The sequence below is a fragment of the Grampus griseus genome (genome assembly GCF_964374135.1).
Source record: "Grampus griseus genome assembly, chromosome: 6".
Taxonomy (NCBI): Eukaryota; Metazoa; Chordata; class Mammalia; order Artiodactyla; family Delphinidae; genus Grampus; species Grampus griseus.
The window spans coordinates 98,553,048-98,570,302 of record NC_139000.1 but is presented as its reverse complement, the minus strand read 5'-3'; the positions used below and the strand labels follow the sequence as shown (position 1 = coordinate 98,570,302).

At 51.7% G+C, this 17,255-nt stretch overlaps 1 protein-coding gene across 1 annotated transcript in view; it reads left to right on the top strand.

The window, feature by feature from the left end:
* GFRA2 (GDNF family receptor alpha 2) overlaps positions 1 to 17,255 on the top strand; it is a 96,025-nt gene that overhangs the window by 64,693 nt on the left and 14,077 nt on the right. The window contains exons 5-6 of the mRNA XM_082657290.1: positions 15,629 to 15,738; positions 16,445 to 16,585. Of these exons, the coding sequence (XP_082513416.1) occupies positions 15,629 to 15,738; positions 16,445 to 16,585 (251 nt within the window). The remainder of the gene's footprint in view (positions 1 to 15,628; positions 15,739 to 16,444; positions 16,586 to 17,255) is intronic.

Sequence of the window (17,255 nt, the reverse complement as noted above, 5' to 3'; positions counted from 1 at the left end):
CTAGAGGGTGGGTCAGGGACGTCCTCTGACAACTTCTGAATGTCCACTGGAACATAGTTATTTTTTTTTCATTTCTGTTCAGTTCTATGCACATGGACTTACCGTTGTCTTGGGGTCCTGGATACCTCATTTAAAATGTCAGTCATCACCCGTTACAGGTCCTTTCCCTGCAGATCACCAGCCACCTGATCTCTAATTGCCATTCCCAGTTTGCCTCCTGGCTTGGAAGGTTCTGCTTAAGGCCTTCCAACAGCCTGTCTATCTACCTACTATTTGCAGACCTACTACTGCAGAGGAGTGCAGCTGGGTATTCAAGGGATGGCCTTCCTATCAGCTATACAACTGGTCTACTTTCCTCTTGCCACATTCATTTCCATATGTTAAAACCCACTGTACCCCATTTCAGTGCAATGGTAGGTTCTACTCTTTCCTTTGAACACCATCACCACCAGCAATACCCAGATGAAATTCACGTTGCCTGTAAGGACATCCAGTACACGTCTAGTAGGCCAAGGGGCAACGAGAAGGACCACCGCAAAATGCCAGGCCCCCATGGAAGACCGTCTATGGGGGGACACTGTCAGGCTGTCTTGCTGGGACACATTACCTTCCTGTGCCGGAAGCTGGAGGACCGCTCCCTGGGGCCTGGGCTCAGACATCATCAGCCTGGTTGACTGCTGTCTTCAGGCTCTGTGCCTCTTGGGGTGTCCTCTGGTGGCTTTCTTTGAGCAGACCCTGATGGCACATGGCCCCTGTTGTGTCCTGGTAGGTCTGTGGTTTGCAGCTTTCTACCCACTGTGCCCATCAGCATTCATTTCTCCTGCCCTGTTTGACTCCCTGCACTGGGGCCATACCTGTCGAGTCACCCCTGCCGTCTGCCAGCTGCCGTGGGGATCCACCTTGGCTGACACACGGAGATGTTGCCTCCTACCTTGACCCCAGATGCCTACCACAGGAGCAGGATGCAGGAACTGGAGTGTGTTTTACAGGAAGTGCTGGATGTCCAATGGTGTTATGGCCAACCCACTTTCCAGCTGACTGGGAAGAGGACAGAGTGAGCAGTTGGGGGGAACCTACCTTCACTTCAGAATTCTCCTGGGGAGCCCTGCCCCTTGTACTCATTGGAGAGAATGAGGGCTTGGTGGTGAACCCTGTCTTAGCCCATTTGAGCTGCTATCAGAAATACCATATACTAGGGGGTATAACAACAAAAGTGGAAGGGGCAAGCTCTCTGGATCTCTTTTATAAGGGCACTAATCCTATTCACGAGGGCTCTTCCATCATGACCTAATCACCTCCCAAAGGCCCCACCTCCTAAAACCATCATATTGGGGATTGTGTTTCAATATATACATTTTGTGGAGACCAAACATTCAGTCTATAGCAGGCCCCTCAGGGGAATCTTTTTGCCCAGGGCTGCCCAGTGTCCTGGAAAGGCTTCTGTTCATTGCATCCAGAACAAATGCTACTCTTGTTTCTGCCTCAAGAACCTACTCATTCATCCTTTCCCATTGCGGGGTCCACTTCCCTCTCTGTTGCACTGTTGCCATGATGGCTTTTCCTCTCTTCCTGGGTCTGCTCCTCCCTGTGTCTCGATTTCCACTTACAGGCTTTTCTTCCCTTTGTACCTTGTACTCCTGTGTTCTGTCTCCTATCTTTTTGTTTTTTCTTTTGTCGGTACGTGGGCCTCTCACTGTTGTGGCCTCTCCCGTTGCGGAGCCCAGGCTCCGGATGCGCAGGCTCAGCGGCCATGGCTCACGGGCCCAGCCGCTCCGCGGCATGTGGGATCTTCCCGGACCGGGGCACGAACCCGTGTCCCCTGCATCGGCAGGCGGACTCCCAACAACTGCACCACCAGGGAAGCCCTGTCTCCTATCTCTTGAATCTCGGCCTTAGCAGAGCCCTTTAGGGTATGCGTGAGAGATTCAGTAGAAGCAGTGAGGAACTGCTTATTCTGAGATAAATGCATTCAAACACTTGATGAGCACTTAAGATTCTTCTCACTCCTTGCCTGGTGTTACGTCTTCACGTAGAAGTCACCATGTTTTTTCTGCCACATGGAACAGTCTTCCTTCACACTTTGTCTTCTTGGATGAAGCCAAACTCCGGTTCAAATCTCATAAGCTCCAAGTTTCTGATGTTTCATTGATTTACAGTAGAAGTTTTCAGAGAGCTGGTGACAAATCCATTGGGACCTTGAGACCACTTACTCTCCCTGAGTGGTTTGCCGTGTCTCCTCTGATTTCCATCCAGCCCACTCCTCACGGGAGGCACTGGACCCATTGCAGGACCGCAGCTCCCTGTCATCAGCGTTGGTGCAAGTACCACCCACACGGGAGGGGCATGGCTCCCAGCCCTCTGATGTCATCCTGGAGTTGTCACCTGTTGTGGAATTGGAGGGTAGAAGCAGGAAGGACCTGCCCTAGAATCAGGGCTTAGGGGACGGGCCTGTGATTGGGAGGGATGCGGACTTCCTGCCTGGAGGTGTGTGTGGCCTTGCGTGTGCTGCATCCGTCAGGGTGGCAGGGCCTTCACCTGGGCGTGCCTGTGGGGACACGTGTGAGTGAGCATCCTGCTTGCAGGTGAGACGGACGGCCCGGATTCAGTTCTTTCCTCTCTGGATGCTGTGTTCTGTGTGCTTGACCTTAAGCTAACAGGTTGGGGTCCCTCAGTTTATAGATTTTATTTTTAAAGCCTTTTTCGTAAAACACTAACCTCAGCGAAGGAGAAAGAAGAAAAAGGAAAAAAGCTGAGTTCAGCAGCTGTAGTTTGCTGTATTTTTCATCTTGCATCAGCAAGTTGGGACCGCAAATAATCTGGTCTTATATGCTTCAGTGATGCTGCTGCTTAAGACTCGGCTCTCCTCCTAAGGCAGGATATTCCTTGGAGCCAGCGTCACTCCCCTTCCCCAACCTGCTGGCTCCGGTGGGGGCCAGGGGCAGGGGTCCAAGTGGAAGGCAGAGCACAGAGGGGAGCACCAGCCAGCAAGGGGGTGGGTCATTAATTTCTGAATGGTTTCTGGAATCAGCTAAACATTTCCTTTTAACCAGCTTCCCCAGCCTCATATCCTTTGTTAGTTGAGGAAAAATGTCATTTATAATGGATATTGCCTTGATAAATAGCTCCCAGGAAGCACAGCGTTCTCATTAGTCTATATAATGAGAAATACTCCTAGTGGTGGCATAGCTGCCCAGATATTTGCCTGAATGGAAAAATATTTATCTATGCAGCAGGCTCTAGAAGGCCTGGATGAAGGACGCCGGGGGGCCAGGCTGAGGGCCCAAGGTCCCCTGCAGCCTCTGTGGCCCCGATGGAGTGTGTGTTCTCCCAGTCCTCTGTGAGAGCAGACCCGGACTTCCGGTCCTTCCTGCGTCCTGCTGGGCCAGGCTGCGGTATGCAGGCTTCTCTCCCTCCCTGCCACACCAGCCTCCTGTCCTTGCTCTGGCCCCCTGCATTTATTCTCTTTTCATCATTCCTAGGGAGAAAAAGAAAAAACATGTACAGAGTGAATTCTATCTTTCGGAGGTACTTTTGCATATGTGATTTCACTGTTTACTTTTGCATATGTGGTTTCATTTCCACACTCTTCTGTGTAGGTGTCAGAGCCATTTAGGCACTAAGAGTTACCGTGATGTTTCCAGGGTTTACGGCTTATAAGCAGCGGGTGTTTTGATCCAAATACTCCACCCTGACACTGATTCCTTTTGCCCTTCTGCTTGTTTGAGAATGGACAGTTTACCCAGCCTTTCTCCACAGGGACCCATTGGATTTTCCTCTATGGGTCCCCAAGGCACTTGTTCATGTTAAGAGTGGTGCTTAAGCATGTGTGTTAATTCTTGCAGGCCACTGGGGCCTCCTTTAGCAAATGGCTGGTATCAGAGATAGCAAAGATACTTTTCCAAGTTCCTAACAACCACCAGGCAGTGTCTGAGGAGGGGAGGGAGACAGACCCACCCAAGGGCATTTTGGGGGGCTGACCTATCTTAGTGCCAAAGTTAATGTGACCCTGATGCATTTTGCCCTGCTGCCACCTGGAAATCTGCTTGTAATTTTATTTTTCAAGGGGAGGTGCTTGGAGAGTTCTTGACTCTTTTCCTGCTTAGCGGAAAATCTTCTGTGCCTCCAGATATAGTCCCCACCCATCCATCCACTCATCCATTCACTCATCCATCCATCCACACATCCATCCATCTATCCACTCATCCATCCATCCATTCATCCATCCATCCATCCATCCATTCATCCATCCATCCATCCACTCATCCATCCATCCATCCATCCATCCATCCATCCATCCATCCATTCTTTCTTCCCTCCCTCCCTTCCCCCTTCCATCCAAAAGGCTCTGTATTCAGTGTCAGGCACTACTCTGGGCACTGAGGATTCAAACATGAATAAAGTCATTTCTGTTCTGAAAGAATTGATACTTTACTGGGAGAAACAGATACAAAAAATATAAATTATGCTATGATTGGTGGGGAAAACATAATAACTGGTGTTTGTGAAACACGTTCAGAGTTGGGGCAAGGCATCATTCTCAGAAAGTTTTCTGGAAGCGCCGACACCTCCTGAACTGGGTTTGGAAGGGTGAACTGGAAGAGGAGATAAGGAGCGTGTGGTTGGGGGAAGGCAATCCTGGTGGGAGGAGCCTGTGGGGTAAGGCTCTGTGGAGCATCACGGTTGGGGAACTTGTGCCATTTGCTGTTGCTACGAGGGTTTGGGCAAGAGAGAGGAGGACGGGGAGAAATGAGATGGAGAGGTCATCACGGTCCCGATTATGGGTGAGGGTCAGGGTGGCAAGTGATGGGCTCCTGAAACCCAGGAAGTCCTCCTTTGGGGGCATGAGTGGGGCCATAGTCACCAGAGTCAGAATAAGTCCCTCAAAAAGCTGAGGCCAGCGTGCTGGGCACAGTTCTAGGTGCTGTACGGGAATCTCGGTGACACTTCCCAGAAATGACTAGACCTTTTTTCTGGTTGAGGATTCTCACAGTGGGGTAACTTGCCCAAGCTTGTCCCCTTTGTGATCTGCAGAACTGGGGCTCGAACCCAGGTTGTTTGAGGCCTGGGGTTTTGCTTTTAATCACTGTGCCCCTCGTGCTGGCCTGTAGTTTAGGCCGGATGTTCCTCTGTATGTTATGTTTTACGAAATATGATTTGATGTCAGAGCCTATCTGAATCTCTGTAACAACATGCCGTGGAATCATAGGGTTTGGATGGATTGTGAAGGTTGAGAAACACTCTGTGGAGGTGGGAGAGAGGGGAATTGCAAAGGTGGGGAGTGATCTGGGTCTTTGAGTGGGAGGTCTTCAGCTTCTGGAATGGGAAGAATAAAGGTTGAAAGTGCTTGAACTTAGCTCATGAGACTTCAAGTGTCAGAATCTTAGGACTAATCCCTGGGGTTAGGAAGATCACGTGAGAGGCCGACCACTGGCCATGGGGATCTTGCCTGCTCCCTGGCCACCACAGGATCACCTGCTACCCCTGACTTAAAGGACTTAAAGGAGGTGGACCTGGAGCCTTTTGCTCTGGAGCAGGAGGGAGGGTGGCAGTGGGGAGGGAGAGAGAGAAGAAACTAACCTCATACCACCAGCAGGAACCATATCAGCATTTGGAGAAAGTTGAAAGAAATCTTTCAGCTGGATGGCTACCTAGCTCAAGGCTAACTACACTCTTAACACAATAATAAGTCAATCCTCACTGAATAATTAAATAGAGAGCCTTCATAAGTATTGACTTAACGTGACAGCAAGTCTATAGTGACTCTGGGTTTGCTTATGTAAACACAATCTCTTGTTCAGCTTACTTAGCAGTTCAATGAAATAGAACAGTCCTTCAGTTAAAATCAAATGATGCATACGTTTAATTCTTTTCTCCTCTTACCAGGTAATAATAGGTTTGGAACTTAGGTGAAGGGATTGGGAGGAAATTGGGGAAAAGGGCATCTGCCCATCTGCCTGTGTTTTCAGAGAACACGAAGGGCTATATCCAATGGTGATGTCTAGAAGAAGGATGTGGCCTTGGCTCCCATCTCTGGGACCTGGGTGGGAGGTCCATGTGGGCTCGGGTTGGCTTCTGTCCCATCCAGACCCTCCCAATCCTCTCCTAAAGCAGGCTTCTGTTGGCCACTCTGGTTGGCATGCCAGTCTTTTGATGGTGGCCTGGGTCTAATTGATTGCTTCTGGTCACCTGGGGTCCCATGGCTCCAACCACAGTCATCTCCAGGTCATTACTTCTGGATGCCCTCATGGCTCACCGGGAGGAGAGAGGGGATGCTGGGTTAGCTCCAGACTGGATGGAAAAGGGGGGGCCAAGGAGGAAAGTAGCACCTCACTGATTCCCACAGATGACACTAGAAGAGGAATAAGCCTTTCTCCTTTTGCGGCTGTCACATGCTGGGAGAAGGGGAGGGAGCAGTGGGTTGAGAAAAGACAGGGCTGGGTAAGGGTGGGGGCAGTGTGGTGGCGGGGAAGACCCACTGGCTTTGGAGCTAAGATTTGAAGCTAAGTCTTGTGCCTTGCTGCTGTGATATTAAATGAGTTAATTAACCTCTCTATGCCTCTATTTCCTTACCTGTAAAACAGGGGTAATCATGCTAACTTCAGAGAATTGTCAGGGTAAAGCGTGGTGGTGTTAGTGGAAGTACTTTGTGTGACTCAGGGTAAACGCAGGAGACGCTTGTTAATAGATCACAGATATTATACTCCTGTGGCCTGAAGGGAGAGCTCATGCCTTCTACACGGTGTCCCATGCTCAGCAGTCCCCTAATCTCGATAACAGTGTAGCAGGTGTTGAGGGGGCAGCATCACCCATTTGCTCATACAATCCTCGTCCCCACTGTACGAGGAGGTGAGTACTATTATAACCTCTGTTTTGCAGATGAGGAAACCTGGACAGGTTTAATGACCTTGTCCAGGACACAGAACTGAGCCAAATTTCAGACCCAACCAGGATGACAAGATGTCAGAAATTGGACCTCACGGGTGGGCCTCCTTCTGTAGAGGGGTGGGGTTCTCTCAGAGTTCAGGACCTCCTGGGGAAAGGGAGCAAACATTTCTCCTTACAGTAGCCTGCCCTGAGCTCTTGGTCAGGTCCAGAAGGGTTCTGACCTGCATTTGCCAGTGTGGCATCAAATTCTCTCACCTGCAAGCTCCTAGGACTCGGAGCTGCCCTGGAGTGAGGGGCCAGTGCTCTGAGATGGGTAGCTTTACTCTCTCAGCCTCTTTCTTTTGGGATCTAGGGTCAGTCCCATTTGCTGATGCTTCTGGAACCAATAACATTTTCTCTAGCCAAAGGCTTCGAGAAATCGTTGTTTATAAAAACGCAGGATTCCTGGGGCCTCATTCCATTAAATGTAAGGAAATAATTACCATCTTAAAGCAGCTTTATTAAAAGAGCACATAATAAACAGTGTATTCTATTAGCATCTTCTGAAATTTAATTCTGGATCGTGTCAGTTCACACACTCACCATGTTCCCCTGTTCGTAACCAGGGTGCATAAAGTATATTGTCTCCTGCATTTTATCCCTTAACATGATTTCATGTTTAAATTTTCACATGTTGGTATCCTCTACGTCCTTGTCATTTTCAATAGCGATGTGGCTTTCTGTGGCTTACCCATCTGAACCATTCCTCTCTAGGAAGAATCCAAGGTCAGGTCTGTCTTCCTTCATGAATTGTACCATCGTCTGTTTTCCAAGTTACTCCCACTGAAGTGTTCCTGTGATCCTGCTTCTTTCACGTGGATTAGATAGACCCTTTGTGGGTTTGGTTTTTGGTGTGTGTCCCTTTCAGTGTGTGCCTTTTTTATTTGCTTTGAACTTGGACAAAGAAGATCAGATAAAATCAGAGAGCAAAGCTAAGCAGTAGTGAAGAATTTTTCTTTTTTTCTCTTTCCTTTTTGGCCGTGCTGCGTGGCTTGCAGGATTTCAGTTCCCTGATCAGGGATAGAACCTGGGCCCCCTGCATTGGAAGTGCGGAGTTCTAACCACTGGACCGCCAGGGAATTCCCAAGAATTTTTCTGTTTTAAGTGACAGAGACCCAACTACCTTAAGAAAAATTAAAAAGGAATCTGTTGGCTTCCAGTAAAATCTAGAAAGGGCAGGAGTGTATTCCAGGACTCACACAAATAGGTCTCCCTCTGTCTCTCCTTGTCTCTAGTTTCTGTTTCTCTCTGCAGGTTAGCTGCATGCTTATCCTTACTGTGACCAAGAGGCTAGATCTATGGTCCCAATTCATCTGGGCTCACATCCATAGTGTCTTATAACCAGAAAGAAAAGAATGTTCTTCTTTGCTCCATTAGGAAAGTCTCTGGGCAGGGCTCTGCTTGGCCTGGCTTGTGTTACTTCCTTATACCTAGACTAGTCAGTGTGGCCAGGAAGAGAGCTGTGTGGTGGGCCAAGCCTGGGTCACGTGTCCACCTGTGGGCCCGGACAGTGGAGTGCCACGGTTGACAGCCTGTAAGAACTACCTGGCCGGAGGAGGAAGTCCGCAACCCACCCCCTAAGGGGAGCTGCTGTTCTAGGCAGAAAGAATAAGTATCCGTGTACACTTAAAGAATAAACAGGAGGGAAGGAAGCCAAGTGGATTCTTGATTTCATGAGACAAGTGGCGGTAGTTCTCGGGAACAGGCAGGAAATGACGGGGGCTCAGGCTGTCCACGGTGAGCCCTGGAGGCGTCAGAAAACAGGCACGTGGGGGAAATCCATTTTCCCCTTTCTCAGTGTCACGTAACATTGAGCCTACTTAACCGTGCCCTGCACCACCGGAGGAGACCTCGCAAAGCCATTCCAGAGGCTCTTGGGTCTATGAAAGCCATTTCCTCTGTGTTCCCCTAAATTGTCTCTGAAGACCACCATGAGTAATTTGCATTTCTTGGGAACCCTTCTTCTCCTCCATAAGATATTCAAGTGCCTTGTTCATCAGCATGCAGCAGTGCTGGTGGCAGCCGTCTGGAAGCATTGTTAGTGGGGGCGGGTCATGGCAGCAGAGCCAGAGAAAGACCCTGTCCTCACTGGCAGGTGCCTGGCCCTGCTTTGCTGGCTGTAGGGTGTGTGACCGTGCGACCTACCTCTTGGAGCTGCCGTGTCCTCGCTGTGAAATATGTCTACTTTGTGGGATTTTTCAGAAAGTTAAATGCGATAACCACGACTGGCACATGTGTATCCTCAGTAAATATTAGCTTCCTTTACTCCTCCTCCGATTCTAAACCAGTAGAAACCCATGGGTTTCTGTGGCAGCAGCGTAACAGGTATAACCTGATAAATGGGAACTTGGCCAAGAGCTTCAGACCCTAAAGCCACGTATTGGCCAGCATTGGAATGTTTTGGGCTTCGGGGGAGCAATTTACTGTAGTATTATTCTAGGCCAGACAGATTTGAGAAGAGTCTTTGTGCTTGGGAAGGTGTTTACAATCTGCACCAAGGGAGGGATTTGTTGATAACAGGTACCTGTACTTTCTTGGCTAAGGCCAAAGGAAAGAAGCGAGAGGTGTGTACCCAAGTGTAACTGTGTTTGTATGGGGATAGGAATGTGTGTGTGTGTGTGCGTGTGCGTGTGCGTGTGCGTGTGTGTGCGCGTGTGTGTACAAACATGCATAGTCTTGTAACTGTGAACCTTCTTGGGCTACAGCCTGAAGCACTACTTTCTTCCATGGGCTGGGCTATATCGTAGATATATTTAAAGCTGAGACCAGGGAGTGGAGTCTGGAGGGTTCCCACAATCCCAGCTCTGAAGCCTGTGCAGATTTGCTTCATCCCCCAACTTTTGCCTGCATCAGAATCACCTGGAGGGCTGGTTAAAATGAAGATTGCTGGGCTCTGCCCCTAGATTTAAGATCTGTTCTATCTGGGGTGGGATCTGGAAAATTTGCATTTCTAAGAAGTTCCCAGTTTTACACTGATGCTGTGGGTCTGCGGACCACACTTTAAGAACCACTGAGCTGTAGGAAGTCCACCCTCTCCCATCACCACCACCCCCGCCCCCCAGTTCTGGATGATTCTGCTTATGTGGGTTGACCTTGGCACTTCCAGCTTTGCTTCTTTTTTCCTTTCAGGAACACACCTGTCCATCAAATAGGGTTGCCAGATCTAATAAAAATACAGGCTACCCAGTTAAACTTGAATTCCAGACAAACATTGAAAAACTGTTTGGTGTAAGTATATCCCAGATACTGCATGGGATGTACTTATACTAAAAAAAAATATTCATTGTTTATCTGAAATTCAAATTAAATGGACATCCTGTATTTAATCTGGTGACTGTTTAATAAAACTGGGGGTCAGATGTCTCTCTCTGCCTCTCTTGCCACTTTCCTGTGATTGCATAGGCTACAGCTGCTGAGGAAACAAGCCCACAGAGGGTTTGTGTGTTTTGGACAGACCCACCTGCTGTCCTGAGCTCATTTGGCAGTCTTTACTCCATCTTGCTGAGATGGACTTGACTCGTGTTCATTGTTGGCTCTCTTGCTGGCTCTCTGTTTTTTCTCTTTGTCTGTCTGTCTGTCTCTCATGCTTTCTTTTATGCCATCACTCCTATGGGGGCTCTTCAAGGCAGAAATCTGAGAAGTGATGAGGCTGGTCTAGGAAAAGGCTGTTCCTGGAAGTGAGAACAGAGTCCAAGAGACTGGGGACCTCATGGCGTCAGCAGGGACGAGTGGTATCTGGCCCGAGATCCCCAGCTGCCTCACCGCACATTACAAAAAGGATAACATTTGCCTTGGAGACTGTACCGACCAGGACTGGACTGATTCACTCATGGTTGGAGTTGAGAGTGTCATGGGCTTGACGGAAGTTGGCCCCGCTGGTCTCGCATGCCGGTGGAGGGAGCCGGCTGCTATGGGCTTTGGTGTGACTTAAGGGACAGACAGAGGGAACTTGAGAAATCAAAGGCCTCCTGGAGGCTTGGACACGGCGTCCTCCTAAACGGCCCCATTTGTCACTCTGGCTTGCCAAGGCTGCCTGGATGCTGAGGACAGAGAAATGGAGCAACAGAAGGCCTGGCCGCTTCCCTTCCCTCCACCCTTCCCCTTAGCTCCTCTCCCTCCCCTCCCTGTGCTCTGAAGAGAGCCACAGGGCTGCTGTAAAGGAAGTAGGCTGTAGCCTCCCAGGAGCGAGGTGGCCTTTCCCCATGGGTCACCCAAGCTCTGGCAAAGGGGCCTGTGCTGCTCCTCCTGTGTCCTCAGCGTGGCATGGAGAGTGACGTGGGGCAGGGAGGCCATCGTTCACCTCGGTCCAGCAGGGTGACTCTGGAGCCTGGCGGGGAGAGAGGGGGAGCTGTCTCTCTCCAATAGGCTCACATTGTCTTGTGTGGGGTCCAGACCCGCCTCGGAGGGGTGAACAGGTATTTTTCTTCTACATCAGACACAGGAAAAGCTACTCCCCGTTTGTCTGTGGCAGGCACGGTGCTGCGGATGAGACAGCTGGGTAGAGAAGAAAGATAAGGACAGTGTCTCCTCTCTGTGCCCCAGCTCTCCCACGTATCCCGTGAGGGAGATAGGCAGGCACAGCCCACCCCATTTGATAACTGGGGACACTGAGCACAGAGACACACCAGGCCTGCCCAAGGTCACACAGCAGGCGAGCGGTAGACTGAATGTGGTTGTGTGACAGCTGCTCCCTTCTCTCCCAGCAGCTGGATCTGCCCTCTCCTCCTCACTGAGGGGTCTCACTGGCCCACTGCACCTGGTGTTGGAACTCTTTCACTTTCCATGTCCTGGCTTACATCCTTTACCCACCCGTTCTCTCTGGATGACCTTGTCTCTCTCTGAGGGTATCATACTCCCATTTTCACACGTTCCCTCCATCTCCAGCCTGGGACCCAGTGATATTTTAAGAAGCCTCATGGATGGTGAGGACAGCAAGATCCTTGAGTTTCTTAATGTCAGTGATTGGAGAACCAGCCTTGCAGAAGGGAGGTGAGCTTCCGGGAAGATGGAGCTGGGCTCTCAGGTCTGCTGCAGCAGGTGGCATGCTCCTCCGGGATGGTGAGCCGGCATTGACCTCTGTGGAGCCCTGACCCCATCAGCTGGAATTACCTTCCTGACATTGCACTGACAGGCGTGCCATTCCTATCCTTAGTCTGTCAGCCACATGGCAGGGCCTCAATACGTATTTGGAGAAAAGATGAATGGATATCTACCACTTGCCCAAAGGGGTTTGGAGGATATGGGTGAAGAAATCAGTAGAGTCTGCCACTTTGGGAATGTGTGTTCCAGTTGGAGAGAGCGAACAGGGCAATATCAGTAAGTCTGTATGCAATTAAGTATGAAATTGACTGGTCCAGACTATATGTGTAGCTGGAATACAGAGGTGGACGAAGTCCATGTGGCTGGAGGGGCAGAAAGGGCTTCACGGGCTGGACTGACAGTGAGCATTGGGGAGCTGGTAGGAGGGGCTTGGGCTCTCTGTGTGATCAAATGACATTAGAATGGACTCCTGTATTTTGGCTGAGAGATCCTATTAGAACATCTCTTTGGTAGGGAGGAGATGGTACCTAGCAGCTCTGCTTGTAATCTTGCAGCCCCACACCCTGCAGGAGCTTGGATGTGGCTTCACGCTGACCCCTGTGGTCCTCCTCACTGCAGGGCCTGACCACAGCCCCTTGGCTCCTTCTGGAGGCAGACATTTGGCCAAAACAGTGAAATCTTTGAAGGTGCTGTATTCATTTCCCTAGCTGCTGTAGCAGAGCGCCACAACTGGGTGGCACTGATTTTTTCACAGTTCTGGAGGCCAGAAGTCCCAAATCAAGGTGTTGGCAGGTCTGTGCTCCCTGTGAAGGCTTGAAGGGAGAACCTGTTCCATGCCTTCCTCTTAGCTTCTGGTGTTGCCGGCAATCTCTGGCATTTCTGGACCTGTAGGCGCCTCACTCCAAAGGCTTCCTTGATCTTCACATGCATTCTCACTCTGGGTCTGTGTCTCTTCTCTTCTTCTTATAAGGACACCAGACACTGGGTTGGGGGCCCACCCTAATCCACCGTGACCTCATCTTGGTTACATCTGCAAAGAGCTTATATCTGAGTCAGGTCACGTTCACGGGTACCAAGGATGAGGACCTAGCTCTTTGGGTGACACAATTCAACCCACGATAGCTGCTGAGAGATTTTGGTCTGTTGGCCTCCCAATCTCCTTTACCTATTAAGTCTGTGTCCCCTCCTGGCCCCCTGACAGGTCTCTGGAGGTCCGGGGTGTGGGCAGAGACCATCTCTCATTGACCTTCATTCATCTGCTAGTTCATGGAGCAGGACAGACTCCGGTCTGACCATTCAAGACCAAATGTCATTCTTGCCTTTTTTTTTTTTTTTTGTGGTACGCGGGCCTCTCACTGTTGTGGCCTCTCCCGTTGTGGAGCACAGGCTCCGGACGCGCAGGCTCAGCGGCCATGGCTCACGGGCCCAGCCGCTCCGCGGCATGTGGGATCTTCCCAGACCGGGGCACGAACCCACGTCTCCTGCATTGGCAGGCGGACTCTCAACCACTGCGCCACCAGGGAAGCCCCCAAGTGTCATTCTGCAGGGGCTGGGGGCTTGGTTGGAAATGCTGCTTTTCCCTGTTTTGGGGACTGGGTGGTGAGGCAATAGAGGGTATGATTTACGGGCAGGAAGGAGGGCGGAGACACTGCAGCTTTCCTTCTCTTTTCCTATGGAGAACGAGATACTTTTATAGAGGAGCAGGATGTGGGTGGAGGACCTGCCAGAAGGGGTGGCCCTTATTGTTGGGGTTCTGGGCTGGAGTCTTGGCTCCGCTGCTCGGAAGCTCTGGGGTCTTGGGCAAGTTATTCAGCTTCTCTTAGGCTCAACTTCCTCCTCTGTGAAGAAGGATGGTGATAACTGCTTGGCAGATCTTGGCAAAGTTTCTGTGAGGATTACGTGATAAAAGGTGGATGTGAAAGGACCTCTTCTTAAGTCACGTTTTTATCGTGGTCAATTACACACAACATAAAATTGACCGTTTCCACCATATTTAAACGTACAGCTCAGTGGCGTTAAGTGCACTCCCATTGTTGCACAGCCATTACCACCATCCGTCTCCAGAACTTTTTCATCTTCCCCGACTGTGAAAATACTTTTATTCATTGCATAAATAAGGCAACTGAGTCCCCAAGAAGCAAGGACTCATCTGAGGTCTCGCAGCAAGATGGGGCGGAGCTGAAGTGAGACCTCGCCCCCAGCTCTCAGCTGGGAGCTCACCTTCCATCTCCAGCACCTCGCTGCCTCTGCGGGCTGCAGGGATCCAGGGACACTCAAGGTCTCTTTGGGGTCAAATCACTCTGGAGAGCTTCCTCATTCTCCTAAACCCCCTCTCCTGGGACTGTGGGGCCTCCAGGGAAACCAGGTGGGACCCAAGGAGCCGCCTCTGTGTTGAGAGCGTTCCTCTTAGGCTGTCCTGGTCTCTCTCAACTTCTTGTCTTTTTCTCTATCTGCTCCTTCCTGATATGGACAGAGTTCCAGTGGAGAAGCAGGGGAGCTGAATTCGGGGTGACCTTTGGGATGGCTTTGTGAGGTACCTCACAGTATGGACAGAGCTTGGGCAGGGAGGCAGATGGCCTGGGTTCTGGTCCTTCCTGTGGCTACTGTAGTAGTTCTCACCGAGCCCGTATTTTCGAGGTCCTACTATGTGCCCATCACTGGGAAAACACCAGTGAACAAGACCTTGGTACTTGCTGCATGCAGCTGCTGTAAGACACTCGGGATATGATGGCGAGGACCTTGTGGCAAAGGGCACTCGCCTATAGGAAGCCCCGGTGGGTGGGGAGGTGGGCGGTGGCCTGGGCTGATGGATGGTAACAGCCTGGGGCCAGGGTGCTAGGGCAGGAAGAAGGAACGGGAATTGCTATGCAGGTTGGACTTGGGTGCCCTGGGCTCCCTGTGACCTCTGCATCCAGGTACTGGGGGCTGGAGACAGACTGGGTCAGACAGCAGCGGCCTTCAGGCAGCTCATGGTCGAGTGGGGAGCACAGAGCTGTGTGCAGGTGGTTCCAAAGCAGCTTTATCTGCACTGACAGAGAGGAACGGGTGATGACAGGTTACATCACCCGGGGAAGAAAAGGCTGATTCTGCCTTGCAGGATGGGGAAGCTGGTGGAGGGACGGCAGGGGAGGCTTTGCTCTGATTGATGCAGAAGAGATGGGTCAGGAATGCCCAGGGGATGTCTCGTCCTAGGGGGACTCTTTCTTTAACCTCCCTGGGGGCTGTGCCCTTTGACCCCCAGACGGATTCTATGAAGTGGCTGGGCAGGGATGATTGTACCCATTCTGTGAGTGGCAGTGGTGCTGTGTTGGAGGACTTGGGAAAGGTCACCAGGAGTGGGTTGAGCAGGAAGCAGGGCCTGGCCTTCCTGCCTGGGTCCCAGGCATTCTCAGCAAACCCACCCGGGTTCCCTCTGTGTTCCTCCGACGGAGAGACCCATTCAGAGCAGGCCTTGCCTAACCTGGGTGCCTGGGTCTCCAGGAAGTCCTGTCCTCAAGGAGCTCCTAGCCTAAAGCCCTCCAAGCTCTTTCCCTCCGTCTTCCTCCTCTCTGTCTTCCTGGCTTCTTCCCACCCTGGGAGGCTGTGGAGGAGCCGCTCTGCTGCCAGGGAAGCGGGAGGGCCGCCAGACTAACTTGCTGTCCGATGGGTCTTCTCTTGACCCCAGGTCCCGGCTGGCGGACTTCCACGCCAACTGTCGTGCCTCCTACCGGACGCTCACCGGCTGCCCCACCGACAATTACCAGGCGTGTCTGGGCTCCTACGCGGGCATGATCGGTAAGCTGCCCCCACCCGGGCTCTTGGTGGCTCCTGGCTGCCCCAGGCTCAGTTAGAGACCGAGGCCCAGCTCAGGGCCAGCGGGTGGACAGCCTGAGCTGGCCCCTCTCTGCTGTGATGGGAGCCAGAGGTTTATCATGGGGGAGGAGGCCCCTGGGGCCTTAGGAGCTTCCCAAATAAGAAGAAAGGGTAACATTCATTGTGCAACATTCCAGACGCTGTGCTAAGCAGTTTACATGGACTGTCTTATTTAAGTCTCACGGCAGCCCTTACTAGGCAGGGGGTGGGGCTCCATTTTACAGATGGGAAAACTGAGGCTTGGGGAAGCTAAGTAACTTGTGCAGGTTCACCCTGCTGGTCAACTTTGGCACTGGGATCCAAACCCAAGAGAGAGCCTTAGCCTCCCTGACTGGAGGACACATGCTCTGCTTGTTGGTGAAAGAGAAAGCAAGGGCCCGTGCTCTCGGGTGCAGGGTCGGGGGGCTCCTGGGTATCCCCTCTGCCGCCCTGGTCTGTCCTTTATGCCATGCCCCCCTGCTGACCCCCGTGGTTTGGAATGTGAGCTGGGATATATGTGTGTTGAGGGGCAGGTGGATGGGAGGGAGGGTGGTGTCTGAAGCCTCTTCTCTGATGGGCCTGGGGTCTGGGGGCCCTAGGGGAAGCCTTACTGTTCCTCTCTCCTTTGCCTCCCTTTCTCCCTGCCTAGGGTTTGATATAACACCCAACTACGTGGACTCCAGCCCCACTGGCATCGTGGTGTCCCCCTGGTGCAGTTGTCGTGGGAGCGGAAACATGGAGGAGGAGTGTGAGAAGTTCCTGAGGGACTTCACCGAGAACCCGTGCCTCCGTGAGTCCTGCCATGTCCTCCGCAGCCAGCAGCCACCCCCCCCACCCCTCCTATCCCAGGGGGCCCTGGAGCTCTGCCTGGTCATTCCCTCCTTCCCCTTGCGGTGGCCAGTGACGCCTGAAGGGCTTCTCCAGCTGGGGGGTTGCCTGCGGAGACCATGGGTTTTGTGCTCTCGGAGATTCACCCCGGAGCTGTCCGGAGGCCACTGGAGGCCTTCCACCTATGTCGAGTCAAGGCCGAAGGTTTCTGGTCTGTGATCCTGACAGTCTCAGCCAGGTTCCTTCAGGCACAGCCCTGGCGTGAGGTCTTAGCATCTGTCACTTTTCCCTTTAAGGATCGATTTCCCCTTGGAATTGGAGTGTCATCAAACTCCTAATCCGAAGGCTAGAGAGAAGGAAAGGTCAGCCACAAGCTCTGCCTGCCTGGTCTTTCTAGTCTGACACCCTCGCTATCCACACCCACCTGGAGATCTCCTCCCCCTTTCCTGCCTCTTTTCTTCCTTCCATCCATCTGTCCATCCTGCCTTTCTGACAGCACGGGGGGCTTAGAGATGGAAGTCACAGTGTTTGTCATTGAGCAGCTCACCCTCTGAAGGAGGTGCACTGTCAGGGGGTCACAGCCATCACAGTACGGTGGGGGAGGAACCGTGCTAGGGTGGAGGTCTGCAGAG